The 18,085-nt window shown below is 37.5% G+C and overlaps 1 protein-coding gene across 5 annotated transcripts in view; it reads right to left on the bottom strand.

The window, feature by feature from the left end:
• Positions 1-17,798, bottom strand: part of aff1 (AF4/FMR2 family, member 1) — a 29,989-nt gene extending 12,191 nt beyond the window's left edge. For all 5 annotated transcript variants that reach the window (XM_044174692.1, XM_044174695.1, XM_044174693.1 and 2 more), the window contains exons 1-5: positions 17,539-17,798; positions 13,094-13,214; positions 11,016-11,870; positions 7,584-7,625; positions 908-994 (exon numbers count right to left, since the gene is read on the bottom strand). In XM_044174692.1, the coding sequence (XP_044030627.1) occupies positions 908-994; positions 7,584-7,625; positions 11,016-11,870; positions 13,094-13,214; positions 17,539-17,591 (1,158 nt within the window). In that variant the 5' untranslated portion in view covers positions 17,592-17,798. The remainder of the gene's footprint in view (positions 1-907; positions 995-7,583; positions 7,626-11,015; positions 11,871-13,093; positions 13,215-17,538) is intronic.
• Between the last annotated feature and the right edge of the window lie 287 nt (positions 17,799-18,085).

Here is an 18,085-nt window from a genome sequence, read left to right as displayed (position 1 = left end):
AAATTAACCTTAATTTGGCAAAAGTTTTAGTTTTGCACTAAAGAGTCTATGGCTGTATTCAGAACTGCCTAATGCATACTACAGACGAACGCAGTATGCAGTATGTATTACTGCTTTTCATAGTAGTATGCAGTATGAAACTGTTCAATCGATTTATTTTGCAGTGTGCTAGGTAACAGTAGGAGGAATATAAATGTAAATACAGTTTTTTCAAATTTAATCTTGTGTAAGAACAATTCACAACTGTGACTAGACTACAGCCTGTATGTAATGAACGCATCGTTTTGTCCTACTAACGTTACCCATAACAAAGCCATAACTTTTAAGTTAAGCCTGCTAAGCTAACGTTTAGTATCATGAAGACAGCAAGGTTAACCTTAGCGAGCTGTCAAAAAGAAAACATGAAATACATAACTTAAATCTAACGCTAAGTTATATTTATTATTATTATTATTATTATTATTATTATTATTATTATTATTATTATTATTAGGGACAGAGCAGTTATAATCCCCCTTGTCCACCACTGACACAGGGTGACCGGTTATTGAGACTGCTTAATTAAATAAAGTTTAAATTTTTCATTTTTTACATCCGGGTATTTTTGACATTCTGTAGATTTTGCTTTTGTTTGCATACTGCATACTACATTCTGGCCAAATCAGTATGTACTGCTAGTATAGTAGGCGGTTATGAATACAGCCTTTAAGTTTGGACTAGCTTCAGTTAAACATTGGAATACATTTTGTCCTCTGTCCTCTTACAGTGGGCTTCATCTCAGAAGGTAACGCAAGAGAGGATGCAGGATTACTGCAACGAAGATCCCTCCTTCTATGTACACATGGAAAGTGCCAGTGAGCATAAAATAAAGATAGATTTCAATAATTCTCAACCTTTAAGCTCTTACCTTGGCTGGGAATGGAGATTTGGAGGGTTCACCTGCGCTAGGTGTGTGTATAGCTGTCAGGAGAGGGGGCCATGAGTGGGTCATTTCCTGTGGAGGGGAATAAAAAGAGTATCATGTGTTAGGAGCCTATCGAAATACTGTAGTACAACTACAAAACAAGCGTCACTCTATATAAATAAACATTAATACATGCAGGTGCACTCTCACTGGAGTCTTTCAAACTGTCCCCCTGTGAATTTCGGATATAGTGACCGGCACATGATTTGCAGACCCAGAAGCAGCCAAATGAGAACCTCACATTTTACATTTAAATTAAAACTTATCACCTTTGTTGCTCTAAGAAAGAATAACTATCTTATAACTTTAATCTAAAGAAAAATATTCTAGAAATTGCCACCACCAACAACAATTGTTCTTTAAGATCACCATAGCTAAAAAAAAAATAAAAAATCAGCAACAATTCAAGGAATGTACAAACATTATGTAACTTTTACATAAAATTAGCAATGACATGAATAAATGCATATCTCATCTCACTGTGTAAATGCAATGTTTATATTACGCTTTATAATTCATATGCTATGCAATATACACATAAATTCTATGGCCACTTTGCCAGGTGCACCTGACACAGACACGACTCGCTTCTCTAAAACACCAACTCTTGTGTCTTCAACACAATATAAAGCATGAAAACAGCAGCAGAAGTTCAGTCACCGTTCGACACAGTAGAGTCAGCAAGATGTTGCATACAAGCAACGCTGAACATGATTTTTGATGCTTCCTGGATTTTCATGTAGTATCTTGACTTTATAAAGAAGACTACGATATGCTATGAATTTCTATGGATGAAAACAATTCATCAATGAGAATGGTCAAACTTGTTGAAACTAATGTGAAGAGAACAAGTACAAAAATGATGCCAAACAAGACAGTGGAGTTCTCTGAATGCACATCACAGCAGACCTTAAAGTGGATGGGCTACAGCAGCGTAGGATCATGCTGGGTTCCACTACTGTCAGCTACAAGCAAGATACAGAGGGGGAAAACTAGAGTATTGATGAGTGGGAAAACCGTCTCTGAAGAATCTTGACTTCTGTGGCAAAGTTCTGGATGATATGGCAGAAAATTTCAGCATTTCATATGTGATAAATGGTTTGCTTGTCATAAAAAAAAAAAAAAAAAAAAAAAAAAAAAAACTTATATTGGTTGAACAACATAATTGAAACAAAAAGCCAAATAGACAAAACAAGTGACTTTTAAACATAACTTTGAGCATGGAATGAGTCTTTGCACTAGCCAAACTGGTTCTAGCATCTCCAAAACATGTCATGTTTCATAAGCAAAATATTTCAAGGGTTTACAGAGAATTGTGCAAAAAACAAACAGTACCAGTGTAGTTAATCCCATGGATGAAAACAGCTTGTGGATAAAAGGGTTTAAAAGAGAGTAGCAAGAATCCTTCAAAGAAACATACAGGCCACAACCAGACATCCAACTTCAACAGAATGCAGCACTTATCAGACTTCAACATCTTGAATGAGCTACAACAGACAAAGACTATGTGGGCTGCGGATGTTGTCAGCAAATACCAAGTAAGGCTCAGGGCACAGCAGCATCAAAAAAAGGACCAAAAGTGGCCTAGTCAGAAGTTCCTTCTGCATCATGCTAAACGAAGGGTCAAGCTACATAAGTCCATGTACCTCACCTCCTCCGTCACCATCTGGTACGCTGCTGCCACTGCCAAGGACAAGGGCAGACTGCAGCGTAACATTCGCTCTGCCGAGAAGGTGATTGGTTGCAATCTGTCATTCCTCCAGGACCCTGAGGCGTGCAGGAAAGATTGTGGCCGACCTCTCCCAACCTGGATATAAACTCTTTGAAACACCCTCCTCTGGCAGCAGGCGGCGGTCCATCAGGACCAAAACCTCACACCAAGGCCCAGGACCCCATGACACGGACTCTTATCCCACCCCATGAACACTAAATGTTACATTAACGTAAGGTCTCCATATCTGACTTAATGTGTTACATCAATGCACATCTTTTAGATTATTATCTCTGTACATTGCACATTTTCTTTATACTGTGAACTTTTGCAAATTATTTGGTCAATATTTTTCACATTCCATGCTCTTCATTTCAAACACTGTACAGCTCTTTACACTTTAAAAACACATTTTTTTATTGTAAAACTTTCTATTTGCTATTTACGATTCTCTACTTTTGCAGTACTTGCTTTTAATTTTATTTTCTCTTACTATGTTAATTGTTATACACCAAAATACCAACACAAATTCCTTGTATGTGAAAACATACTTGGCAACAAACCTAATTCTGATCCAATGCTTGGTGTCAAGAAAATAGGCCATTGGTGGCAGTGCGATGGTGTGGAGAATAAGTTCCTTAAACACATTGGAGCCTCTGATACCCATTCAAGAATGTCTAAACAGAACAAAGTATCTGAGAAACAATGACCAAGTTTTTCCCTTAATTCTTAGAGTTTGAAATTTTGAACAGTCTTAAATTTTTATTTCTGATAGCTTTAGTGACCATATTTGGGAAAAGGTAAACAGGGCTGTTGGCAGCAAGACTGTGCAGCTGTTCAATATTCAGAAACTAAATGCAATCATTTCCACATAAAACTCTCATTCTTATAGCAGCATTCAGCATCTTGTTGAGTCCAGGCTGTTCTGTAAGTATCTAATAAACTAAACTGTGTAAATGAAACAAATATGTTAAGGCTGTTGCAAAGCCGCTATATGCTGCTAGATTATCTATTTAGGAATGTCTTGGAATTAAAATAAAAATGTTATTTTGAAATCACACACTACTGAACATTCTTAACATTCATAACTTTTTCATATTTTCCCCAGCACAGGTCAGTGGCTCACATGCTGATAAAACTGTGGAGCTGTGAGGTGAGTGAACAATTGAAAATACACAGAAATGCAGTGATAAAGAATATACTCCTGATCCAGAGCAGAAGACTGTTTTAAGACTGTTGTTGCTCAAGTTCGTAGGGTTGTTGAGCAACTAGAAACATGTATGTTTGTTCTTTTATGACTTAAAATACACCATGATCACAGTCAAATATTGTTACAGCTACAGTAGGGGTGGGTGCAATGGTCAAAATCTTCTATCACGGCATATGTAATTTTATATCATGGTAACGATATCTCACGATACAATAATTGTTCTGTAAATTCAATTAAGAAATGGTTTAAAAGAACCAGTCTGTGCTGTACTTCATCACATTTGATTATTTTCTGCTTTTATTCGGAACTTCCATACAAACAAAAACTCCTCCTCCTGCTCTGTATTTACAATTTCACTCTCCTCCATGTTTTGTCACTCTTCTTCAGCGGCGGTTGGCAAACCGGCTTAGACATGCATTACCGCCACCAACTGTCGCTCTCATGTCACGTGAGAAAGTGGTAAGCAGTCCTGCTGCCTAAATCACGTTAACTTGTGACGCGGCTGGGAATTGCGAGAATCCAGCCCTGACTTGCTACATAGCCTGCCCTGAATATTTAGCAGAGACACTAAGGGATAGCTCCGGCAGAGGAAATTGTATCGGTATATACCGTCATATTGCCCGACCCTAAACTACAGCATCTCAATATGACTCATATCTAGTAACAGGAGATACTACAGACACATTTTGTAAGAATAAGCCAATTATTCCCTGATTACAGGCCCACCAATCCCCATCAACAATCAGACAACATGACTTGTAAATTCTCATTTGTTGAGCTATCAGAGCTATAATGCAGTTTGCTGCTTGTAAGCTGCTATTCATGCAAACTGTACACTTCCTGCTTCAACAGCAAACCCCTGGAATGCTTTTATTGTGAAGCAGCTACTGGAAATGCAGCCTTATCGAGCAAGGCAACAGTACTAAGTAACTAACTGTTTGATAAAAACATGGACAATATGGACATTTTTCAACACTTTCTTGTAGAAGAATCAGTCAGTTGTAAATATTCTAACGGAGGAACGGAAAAAGAAACAGCAGCAACGGTGAACTGGTTAGATTAAGACAGTGGTTCTCGAACTTTTTCTGAATTTAAAAAAAAGTTTTTTTTTTTTTTAAATGTATGGCTACTAAACTGAATTTCAGTGTTTCTTGTTCTGTTTAGACATTTAAAACATTTTAACAAGGTAATTTAGTATCAGATACATAATATTTTGTGAAAATGAATGATTTATGCACGAGTAATATATATAACAGACTGCGCCCTGTTGGTATGTTGCAACGTGGTAATAACACAGAAACTGTGTGCACACAGTAAACAGGAGAAAAGGACTAGATGACCTGAGAATGATCTATGAACTATGTGCTGTGCTGATGAACTGGGCATGATCTTTAACTAATGGGGAAGTGAAACTTATCTTAAGGATGACAAACCAATGTAAAATGCAAAAGTTGTGTGTAGGATAATGTCAATTTTTAGGTGAAGTGTTGAAGATAAATGTCAGTGTGGATGAAGTGACACCATGTCTAGATGAAGAGGTTTCAGCATTAAATAGAGTAGAGAGGCTGTAAGTATAAATGATTGTGTGATATTCTGCTCAGGGTCTCGGTCTTTGTGACTCAGATCTGTATGCATATGTAACTTTTGGTATTGCAATAAAGGGTCTATAAAACTGGAGGATATTAAAAGGAGAAATTAAAGAGAGACTGTAGGAGAAAGGAACAAAAATGGAAATGAACGGGTTTACATGTATTTTGTGAGATCTAAAAAGACAATTAAGAATTATCAAAAGGCAGTTAAAAGAAGCAAGAGCATCCTTATTCTCTAATTTAATTTTAGCAAATCACTCTAAGCCAAGAATAGACTTGGTCATCACCCCCTCCCCCTGTCATTTTACAGACGCCTCACAAGAGTTGTGTGAGAAGTTTTTAAAAATTTGTTATTAATAGAGTCAAGGATATATGGCAACAAATCACCCCCCAGACCATGTTTTACATGCAAGTAGGGACATTTAGTTATTTTAGCAGTTATTTTCATTTTATCTGAAATCATATCCCATATGAAATCAACCACTTGCAGCCTTGATATTATTCCCACTAAATTGACACAGTTGGGCCCAGTATTTTATTGATATTAATAGCTCCTTAGCAAAAGGAACTTTTTAGAAAGAACCTACTTGGTCACCATAGGTAACTACTCATCCTCTACAACTCACATTACCTGTGGTGTACTGTAATGTTTAATTTTAGGTTCAATCTTATTTTCTCTCTACATGCTCCCCTAAAACATCCAACGTCACAATGTCTCTTTTCATTGCTACGCAGACGACACAGATATACCTTCCCCTGAAACCCAAAAAACCTAGCTGCTGTTTTAGACTGTGATGTCAACTACACAAAGTTTTTTTCAACTCAATAACTCAAAATCAGAAATTATTTTGTTCTGTTCCCCAAACTCTATCAGTCTTATTGAGAGTGGCCTTGGTCCCTTGTCTGCAAATGTGAAGCCCACTGCCAGAAATTTGAGTACTATTTGATTTAGATCCAAGATCCTAACCACAGATCAAAAAAAAAAAAAAAAAAAAAAAAAAAAAAAAAAAGGTCTAGTCCTGCTTCTTTCAAATAAGAACCAGCTCCAGAATCAAACCAATGCTTTTACACTCCTGGAAAAAGTCATTCACGCATTTATCTTCTCTACACTGGAATACTGTAACAACTTCCTTTCTGGCATAAACCAAAAGTCACTCTCCCACCTCCAACTAGTTCTGGATGCAGCACCTAGGCTTCTCACTGGTTTTAACAGATGGCATCACATCACCCCAGTCATGGCTTGTCTCCATTGGCTCCCTGTTCATTTTAGAATTGATTTAAGGATATTACTGATCACTTTCAAAGCACGTCTGGGTCTGGTCCTAAGCTACATAGCGGAAATGTTGACCCCATATGAGTCAGTTCGCAGCCTTAGATCCTCAGGTGGGGCCCTTCTGGCTGTTCCAAAGATGAGGCTTACATCTAAAGGTGGCCGCGCCTTTGCCATCAGGGCCCCTTGGCTTTCGAACGACTTGCCTGAGGAGTTAAGGCACACAAGATCTGTGAGCTCTTTTAAATCACTTTTTAAAACCCATTTTTATAGACTTGCTTTTATGTGATGTCGTCTTTTTATTGCTTTTATTGTTTTTTATTTATTTTATTGACTTTTTTTTTTTTAATTGTTGTTTTTATCTCGTTTTAATTTTTACCATAACTTTGTCTTGCCTTTGTTTGGCTTTCTGCTGTTGTATTGTCTTCTGGGTATCCTGCTTTTGCTTTGCTTTGGACAAAGCACTTTGTAAACTCTGTTTTTGAAGGCGCTATATAAATAAAAGTTATTATTGTGTTGGCTGGTATTTGTGACCTAATCTTACCTAACTTAGTTTCCACGACAACAGAAATAAAGTAAGTGCAAGTACACTTAAATGCTTTTATTTGTCTTCACAAGTACATGTTAATGCTAGAATGCTACTTGGATGGGCTACGTATGTGTGTCAGTAATCATATTTGTGTAAACAAGCAGTTTAGATGTTTTGAACTCAAATGTAAGATGTAAATAAGCCATTGTAAATAAGCCTTGCCATAATTACATTATTATGATGGCAATAGACAATAACCGTAAAACTGTAACTATAACTGTAAATGAGAATTTAAAACAGCTGGACTTACCCTCAAGATGTCCTCGACACATTGAACTTCATTTGTCCTTGTCTGTAGAAAGGAAAGGAATAATTATGAGTTTCCAAAAAGACAGAAGAGAGTGAAAAACCTGTACGCAATTATTACATGAAGACCAAACATAGAAAGAATTGTTTGGAGGCTAATGTTTTACAGGGCAAACCATTTATAGTATTTGGCAGACCAAACTTTAAATAAAAAAAATAAAAAAAAAACATGAAATCTGCCTTTATCCTTCCCCCATTTACATCTCAGATTGCTCACTCTCTGTTGTTGATGTGCTGCATGCGGTCAATGCAATTAAATCTCACCCGCATAGAGGCATATTTATCCCTACCAGGGACATTGCCAGTTGTAATACAAGAGCTTTCATTTATCTTAAAATATGCAATGTGGCAAATCATCTGTAAGTATAGCGTGGTGAATTGAAAACACGTACAGTGTGGCAGAAAACTATGGAAGATTTAAAATGCCAAAATAAAAACAAATCAAAGAAAGAACAAATGTGAAATACAATACACACTGTTTCCATTTCCTTTTCATGTATGGATTTAGTGTGTCATAATTAAATAAATTTAAAAAAACTTATGTTAAAAGCTATTATTTAGCTTTTGTCTTAATAACAGAATTAATACTTTTTCATTGTGACTTGAATTTTCCACACCACATTAAAATCAAAATCACAACACAGAAAACAAAAGTGAAGGGGTGTATTGCAATTTCCTGTTGTCCAGCAGAGACTAGCATAGACCTGCAAAAACAAAATGCAAAGCACTGTCGTTAGTTTTCATAAAGAGATGCAGGGGAGCTTTTTCTTTTTTGAGATGGAAACACATTGTCCATGCCACAATGAAAAACATTCAACTGTCCAATCACAGCTTGGGGCAGAACCATGGGCAGTAATTTGATTTTAATATGGCATGGAAAATTCTGTTATTAAAATACAAAAATCTGAATAATTGTCCTTTTAACATATATTGTTAATTTAATTATGGCACAATAAATGCATACATAAAAAAAAGAAATATACTATGTCTATTGTATATTGCTTTATGTCTTTATTTGTTTTAATTTGGCTTCCACAGAATACCAGATTAAGAAAAGTTTTTTTATTTTTTTATTTTTTATTTTTTTTTTTTTTAAATGGCAAATATTTAAAATGACCACTTTGATCTTTGCATTATAGGCCTATAAGCACTGAAAAAGTCTTATAGGCCTACCAATTGAGAAATCCTACACCCTATGTGTGAACACAGATATTCTGTCTCCCTCATACATATAACATGGGGGCAGACAAAACATTAAAAACATCTATCAATATAATGCTATTACATCACCACTAACTACAGCCTCAATCACTAGATGACTGACGCAATACCCTGTATCAGGCGGCAACATGGGCCAACCCCAACATCAGATAAATACTGTGCGTGTGAATGAGTCAACAGGCAGCATTTCAGTTTGTTTTCAGGCCTGTCTTTCAGTTTTTCCTTCTGATTGGACAGTGTTTGAGATAAGGTCAGAGTGAACGGGCCCCCAGAGTAGTTATGTAAGTTGGTGACAAAGCTCATTTATTGTTCTGCTGAGCCCAGGGGTGAAGTTATCAGAGGCAGCTGAGGTCACACACACACACACACAAAAACACACACCATGCTATGCACCTGAGTAATACATGCCCAAAAAATGTCATACTGTGTGCTGGCAAGCAGTATTAAATTAATAAAATACTGATGTATCCATACTAACAGTGAAGTACAATGTCTCAAAAGTGCAAAACAACATTTTCCAAACTACAAAACTTCCATCTCCTGAAATGAGGTTTCTGAAATGATGTGTTTTCTGAAATTGAAAGGTCTTTGTGTTTTCTCTAATGTTGTATTTTATGTTTTATTGATTTATGAAATGTTGTGTTTGTTGTACAATCATACTCTCAGTGGTTTGGAGGCTAAAGGGACATTTCTGATTATACTGTACATAAATGTATGTATGTGTATGTATGTATGTATGTATGTATGTATGTATGTATGTATGTATGTATGTATATATATATATATATATATATATATATATATATATATATATATATATATATATATATATATATATATATATATATATATATATATATATATATATATATATATATATATATATATATATATATAAAATAAATAAATAATATTGCAGATGTGGAACTTAACTCAGGCATGAGGGGTTGGAGAGAAATAGGGGAATGAGTAACTGCCTAGCTATCCTGCACTGGATTAGTCCCAGCAATGAAAACAGCAGCACATTCAGCACTGCTGTGCTGCTGCAGGAGGGTAAGGGGGAGGTGTGGAGTGCTGCAGGTGCAAGGGTTGAGTGTGTGTGTTTATGTGTGACAGCGAACAGATGAATAGAGTTGAACTGGAGTTCAGCCAAATTCTCCAAAACAAAGCAAGTCAAAGACCTTTTTAAACGCCTGAACAGTCAAGCAAGAATATCAAAACTATGGAGAGGTTTCAGAGAACATCCTAAGACACACAATCCTCTTAGCCCATAGTACAGCATATTCAAAGCCCAGACAACAGTGCTGAGAAATAATAAGTAGGACTCCCCTTGTCCTATCACCTCCCCCACAGATCCTACCTTTATCTTTAACAGTGTACTTGTGTGTAACAGTGTACAAGTTCATTGAATTTGTTTAGAGAGCCAGACTAAAACTGGAACTTCTAGGTTTTTAAAATTAAGAAAATTGTATCCAACATCACACTGTAGTAATAGATATTACTAAAAATCCAAAAATCCAGCCCTGCAACATAACCTTGCTCACCAGTATGCTGTGTTGTCCACTCCATTTGTCTATCTAGGGATAGTAATTGTTTTGTAATATCGTTATTCAGAAGTTATGTAATAGCAGCCTGGAGAAACACCATTTCCCACAAGCCCATGACCATTATGGGTTTAACGTCATCAGACTGAGGCCAGTTGATGGCCGCTGCTGGCCTGGAAATGGCATCAGGATTTAAGCTCTGTTACTACTACTTTTGCAATTGAAGGCATATTTCGGGAAACACACTTCATTGCTTTAGTTAAATGAGAATATCAATACCAATCTAAGCGCTAAATACAAAGCTACAGTCTTTAGCTGCTTTGCTTAACAGAAAGACTGTAAACAGGGGGAAACAGCCAGGTAGAAGGTAACAAAATCTACCTACCAGCACCTTTAAAGCTCACTAATTAACACGTTATTTCTCATTTGTATGATCAGTACAAAAACCAAAGTGTAAAAACAAGAACTTGCTGTTTTAAGGGTGATAAACAAGATTATTTCTTTCTTGCGGTTTCCTCCTGTTTCCATTCTTAATGCTAAGCTAAGAGGCCATATTACATTTTAAATATGATATCATATTACTGTTATGAGATCCAAGACAATATACTCACCTCCAAAAATTGTGGCAGTATCTTTGTTTTGCCCAGGTCAGATTCGTTGATTAACTCCGGTAGAGGTACATACGGCTCTGGTGAAGGCTTTAGCTCAGGTGACTCGCTGACCACCTGGTCCGGACCATCCATGGGCCGCACATACGCTGTTGGCTTCTGGGTCATGACTACGCTGGGCTGCTTAGACGACAGGAGTGAGGGGAAGGTCTGAGAAAGTAGTGCGTTACCCTTGTTGCCTTGAGGCAGGGATGCATCTTTGGGGGACTGTTTTTGATTAAATGTGGAAACATCCACGGTGCTGACAGACTCAGAGGGGTGATCTGTAGACCCTTGAAGCTGATGTCTATCAAAGATGTCCTTATTGTCCATGTCAGCGTTATCATGGTCACTGGAACGTAGGAAGGGTAGCAGCTTAGCATCAGGAGACTGAGAAGACATTTCCTGGGGAAGGCTGACATGCTCCCTGAGATTTGAATGGGCTTCACTCTTCATTTGTTGATGTGCTGAGTGGCTGAGCTGACTGCCCTGACTGTGGTTCAAAGACGCATTTGAGAAAGTGGATGAATGTCCATGATGGTTAGGAGAGGAGGAGGCAGTGGACGTCCTCGTGGGCTGAGAGGAGTAACTGTTACTAGAGGGGGCTTTCTGACTTTGGGTGGACATGTGATAGACCTGGTTATGGAATGGTGGTTTGGTTGATTTATCCCTGTTTGGCTGAACCTGATCTGACTGTGAGAAGGTTACATAAGTAGGAATGGGTAAAGGCTCAATGGCAAAGGGATAGGGATTATTCACATCTTCATAACTGCCCAGCATCCTCTTGATTCGATTGGAAAGCTCATCCCCTTTGTTTGTCTACAAAAAGAAGAGGTAAACAGTTATGTTAACAGAGGACAGATATGTCAGTTTACAAAACTCTCATACATAATTAACTAACTAAACCAAATGTCTTAAGCCCCTTGGTTTTGTTTAGTCCCCAAACGAATGTACTGCATCACACGGCTGATAACAGCAGTACAGTTTAAGCAAGAACAAGAACACTCAAGCATCAATGACTCATTGAGTGAAATAATATACTGTCAGAAAGATTGGTTAAATATTTGAAATATTTACAAACTGTTTCCCTGACTGGCTGCAGGTGATCTATAAGCACTTGTCATAAAGATTGTCCAAAGGATATTAATAAAGAGATAAATATTCGAAGAAAAGATTTTCAAAGCAAAGAGGAGGGTGTTCTCTGCAAGCAAGGGCCTAATTTCCACTGGGGGGGGGGGGGGGGTCACCTTTTCAAAAATCCTTTTTTGTCGTGCCACATTTACAGTTTCTGTTTGATTTACTCACTAAAATCTTTCTAAACAATGTCCTCTGACTGTCTAGATGCCAAAATCCAGATGAGAAAAGTTGATGTACTCATCTGAGTCGCCTTGAATTATTATCATGCGCTCACAGCAATTGCACTCATAGTAATTAGGCTTTACGAGCAGCAGTGAGTGATTCGCTAACTTTATTTGCCCTGGGTTCGGCCTCTCAGGCTACACACAGGCTGTCTACCTTATTTATGGCGGCTGTTGGGACCATTTGCAGCCCGAGAGGAAGAGTGCAGACACTATTCAAGGCTGAAAGTCGTGCCATCTCCTCTGCAGGAGATTCCTATTTCCTGAGTATAAATATGTTTTTGTTTTTGTTTTTTTGTTTTTTTTTTACAGTTAATATTCTCCTAAAAAGATGCAAGACCTGGTCATCAATCAAATATGAATGAAGAACATCTCAGTGACCTCTGAAACTACACCTAAATTTGTGTGTGCAAACATTTCTTTTTCTGTTTAAATATAAATTTACCTTTTATATCCACCCCCTTCACGGTTTCCCAATAATGTTTACTAGTAAAATTTAAGAACGTCTTAGTAGAGATTCCTCACACATAGTTCTTGAAACACTGTTTAACCTTTAACAACCTTTATAACTTAAAAAAAAAAAAAAAAGTCCAAAATGCTGTGCGAACCAATCTGCAGAGAGGCTAACTAACTGACAGTATCATCATCATTAGAGCATTTCTCTCCCGCTATGTGAGTCTTTACCTTGTATGGTTGCCCAAAGAGTGGCACATTCTCAGGGTTGAGTTCTTTGGCTTGGCTTGTTTCTTGGTTCCTCTGTTCCCATGCTCGGAGGCGAAGAAGGTTCCTTTCTTCACTATATACACTGTAGAACATTACAAAGAAAGACAGATCTTAAATCAGCATTGCATTTACAAGTGCATCATTTCAACTGCAACACTAAATACAATTACCCAGTTAAATGCCAGAGGTAAAGATGCAGCAGAAGCCTTAAATATTAAAACTGAAATCCCGCCACCAAATTAAGATGCTCCACTACTCAATGACTGAGTGAGATTATAATACAGCCTGTTCTTTGCATTTGTTTTTTTATGATTTTATACACAAACCCCCAGGACAACGAATGTGACTTATCCTTATGATAAAATCAGTTTTGGCTAAAGACACCAGAAAATTTAGTTACTGCAAATTTATGGTATCTTATCACAGACTTACCCATGGGGCAGATCAACAATATCTAATGGGACAAGACAGTGCCCATCATCTACAGACAAGTGTAATTAGACTCACAGACGCCATGAGGATTCACCACAACATTCACATCTGTTCTCTCTAGTCCCTAAAGATGACATGCAGCCCATGCAGACATCAGATGGATGATTACGACAACTAGTCCTGATATGATGCCAATGACAAAAGAGTTTGTTTACTATTGTAAATTATATTGTGGAACAGCAGCAGGTGCCATGGGATCAGGCCCAGTTTAATACTTTAAAATTTAATAAACTGAACTGAACACTTGTCTACATTTTGAAATTTCGTAGTTTTCCCCCCAAAATACAACAGTGTTGATCATCCTCAACAACAGGAACCCCAATGGGATGCTTCCATGGCAACAAGTGGAGCAGCACAGATTTGGGACTAAGCCAAACAGATGAGCACTTACTCATTAACGAAGCACAGATACTGGCCAAAGTACTAGTACAGCATATCTGGTACTGCCCAGTTACAGGCCCTACATCAATACTACCTAGAGGTAAGGCAACTTGCTGTGCTTGTATTAAACTTACACACTAGTCTTCCAAAATATACATTTTGTTGATGATTGTACATGTTGAAAATGCAGCACAAGCACCTCAGAAATAATAAGAAAGAGATCATTATTGATAAGGCTGGAACATAAAACTGTCCAGAGTCAATCTCTAATCATTTAATAATTAGTACATCTGCACAAATACTTTATAGGCAAGCTCAACATTAACCCCTTTGGACCAATGTCTGCTCCTGTTAGCAGTTTGGTAGACAATTTTCCTGTCTTTAAAACAAATAATAATTTGCTGTACCCCATAGAACCTTCCACCAAGGTGAATGACAGAGCTCTGAGTGTACCGATTTACCAATCACAGATTACAAATGCCAGAAACTGATTAAATGTGGCATAAAAAGGTGAAATGACAACCTGTCCACATCACAGAATAAAAAAAGCAGACAATAGACAATAGACAAACCTGAACGGGAGAGAAGTGAAAACTTCATCAAACATTGAGAGGCAAAGAATCCAGGCATTTTTGACAGAGATGTAAATTATAATGAAAATCCTGCACGGGGCAAATTCCATCAGTGAAAAGATAAGTTTGCTGATTCAGGAAAGCACATCATTTAGATTCAGAGAAACACAACTGGCTACACACTGGAATTCAAAACAAAATGAGACAGCAGACACAAAATCTGAGGACTCAATCAGAACGTGCACACCCATACAAGGTCAGACGCACTTCAGAGCATGACTCCAGTCAATCAAGCTATCCTGTTAAACATTTAACACATCTGCAAACATTGTAAAATTTAAAGAAACCATTACAGCTGATACAGAACCACCTCTGGGGGGGGGGGGCACCACCAAAGTCAAGTTCAAGTTTCTGCTTGTAGTAATTTTAAAATCATGTGCAGAGCGCACTTCAACAACCTGATATTAAAATGACAAATAGAAAATTTTATTTTTTCTACAGTGTGAATACACTACAAACATCTACTAATAAACTTATCAAACTATACAATGGAAGAAAATATTTTCCTCGTCATTTTGCCATTGTTGCACGAAGTAGCTATGCACCACTTGGTTTCTAAGTAACTTAAAAAGCTACCTTTATTTCAGGGTCCTCATTCATACTAAAAAGTAGGGTATGCAAGTACACACTAAATTGTAGTTGCAACTTTCAATACACCAGAATGTAACAAACGTGACAGCCAAAAGGACCTTAAGAAACAAATAACCTTTAAAAAAAAGGACATTGTATTTTTTAAGACTATCAAAAAACAAGGCCACGCAGTGTTATAGATGCAAAGCCTCCTACACAGTTCAACAGCATCGCAGAGAGGAGAAGAGGGTTCCTGGTTCAGTACCTCCTCTTAACATGACCCCTGAGGGCCACTAGAGACTGAGAGGCAAACTGTTAGTGATTGAGTGATGAATTTTGGGATCCATAGGGTGCTTTCAATTTATAAATGTAGGAAAATTCAGTGCTTTGACCAGCTGTAATGTTACTAGAACTGCAACGATTCGCCAATAATCTGATGTCATTCAACAGAAAATTACTATTATTATCTATTAAATCGATCAATGCCAAACATTCCCTAGTTCCAGGTTCGCAATTGTGAGCTTTGCTTAATTTCTATCAGATATGATAGTAAACTGAATATCTTTGGGGTTTGGAGCGTTGGTTGGACGTAATAAGCTATTTTAAAAAGTCACCGTAGACTCAGTAGCCATAAATGTTACTTTTGTTTTTAAAAGGCAGAAACATTTTGCCTTTCCCACTAGCAGGAACAAGCTAAAAGTCCACAATGATACAAAGCAGAGGTTGTCGTTTCAGCACTACTTCATTAATCAGTCAGTTAGTTGATTGACAAAAATTGATAATGACTGGTATGATTTGATTACTCTCTCTGTTTTATAACATTTTAATGGCATATCTTTAGTTTTTGACTGTTGGTCGGACAAAACGAGCAATTTGAAGACATCTCTTGGAATGTGTGATTAATTGATAATGAAAATAATCATTAGTTACAGTAGTTACAGCCCCTGACCATACAACTAATGTGGAATATTTACTTTTGTCATCAGATATGTTGATGTCATTCGTGCTGGCATCATAAACACTGTGATAATGTTGACTACTAGGTTTTCTCCGGTCTTCACACAATGTCCACTCCCACACATTTGGAAACTTTGTTCCATACTTCTTAATAGGTTACTATGCTCAAAATTGATCCACCATTATACATTTGAAAATGTCCTCTGTAATGATTTTCATTCTGTGATGAATCAGGTACAAACAGGACAGAGACATTTTAAAGGCTCCTTTCTGCTATGATTGAAAGTTTTTCATGCTCTCCTTCCCAAAACTGATGACACATTTCTTGCAGCAATATTGCCTGCGCACACTTTCCCTGTGGGTGTTTCTTTCAGATTCATCATGTATTGACAGTGTTCTGACAATGCATGTGAAACTATACAGTATTGGTCAAGCAGAGACTACAAAAGAAAAGCACTGTCAGTCTGCATTTCACTCTTACCAGCACATAAGGTGAAATGCATGAGCAACCCAAAGCAACAACCAATCTAAAGCTATATCCTACCTTTATTTGCCTTTAAAAACTTTTAACACTCCAAGACTCACTTTTAATAAGTCTGCAACAGATGACTAAGATATTCTATCCCGCCTAGATGGCTAACCAGCAGTCTAAATAAATCTGAGGCTGCCATTTAGCTAAACAGTCTGCAAGAAAGTTGAAGCCACAACATTATATTAAGAATTAAGTTGAGCAAAATTGTGCCTTTTTAAGTTGAAAGGCGTTTAAGACAGCAGAAAGAAAGATTTCACTGTCAACTGATTGGAAAACAAGTTTAACAACTTATATCTATAACTTGTAACACAGCTCAAGTTATTTGTTGATGTTGACTGAGTGGTTGACTTGTGCTTCCTTCTCTGTCTTCTTGGGTGATTTTTTTTAGGAAAGTAAAATGACATTAATACAAACAGTTCGGAAATAAACCCGTTTTTCTGAGTTTCGATATTATCCAACTTGTTATCCATGTTAGTCAATTAGTCGAATGAGGTTTTGTTAACGTTAACTTACACTAAATAGCTTGTATAAACATAGCAGCCCCTTTAGACCAGCTGGTAAAAATCACATCAGCCTGCTCTTTCCAGCTGATTCCACCTCCCTCGAACTGCTTATCAAGCTAAAGTCTGTCAGGCACTTTTACATTAACTACAGAAAATCACCACACTACCCGCCTTCCGATACTTTTACAGAGTTTCAAACTAAAACTTTACTTAAAGACGTGTCAAGCGCGCTGATAGTGAGCTGGCTAACCATATCTAAGTTAGCTAATTAACGTTAGTAAACCAGACAGGCTGTGGGAAGCTAGCAGCTAGCAGCTAGCCGCGGCTGTGTCTGCCTACCTCGGCTGAGATGCCATGATGCGCCTCTCACAACAACCAAAGTTGGTTGTCATGTGTTTCTGACAAGTCCTCACCACGGGGTCCTTCTCACTTGGTCACATTGTTTACCGGTGAAGATAATCTGTTAATTTAAATGGCTGTCAGGCCGTCGTTGTTTGATAGTTGTCCGCTAACCGTGCGTGTGTTTGGGTTGTCCACTCTCTCTCTCCCCGTCTGCCTACTGGGTTGTTCTACTCTGTTGAGCCATCCGGGGACCAAGCTCAGTTTTATACACTCAATGCAGCACAAGCTTGTCGGAAAATATCTCTAAAGCAGTTGTGTTACTATTGTAAGTGTTAATACAAAGTAAATATAACGAGTGAGTGCATTAAGAGCTATATTATTTACAGTTTTTTCTTCATCACTGCAGTTTGCCAAAACTTTACACTATTACCCCTGCGAGACAGACATGGTACAGTCATCTGTGTTTAGATATGTTTTTACCACAGAGTGGTGTTATGAGTCCGCATTAAAAGTGTCGGCTGTTTGATGCCGATTTTAAAGCTAA

Source organism: Siniperca chuatsi, linkage group LG18, assembly GCF_020085105.1.
Source record: "Siniperca chuatsi isolate FFG_IHB_CAS linkage group LG18, ASM2008510v1, whole genome shotgun sequence".
In the NCBI taxonomy this organism is placed as follows: Eukaryota; Metazoa; Chordata; class Actinopteri; order Centrarchiformes; family Sinipercidae; genus Siniperca; species Siniperca chuatsi.
Note: the sequence above shows the minus strand (reverse complement) of the source record. Positions and strands in the feature narration are given on the sequence as shown.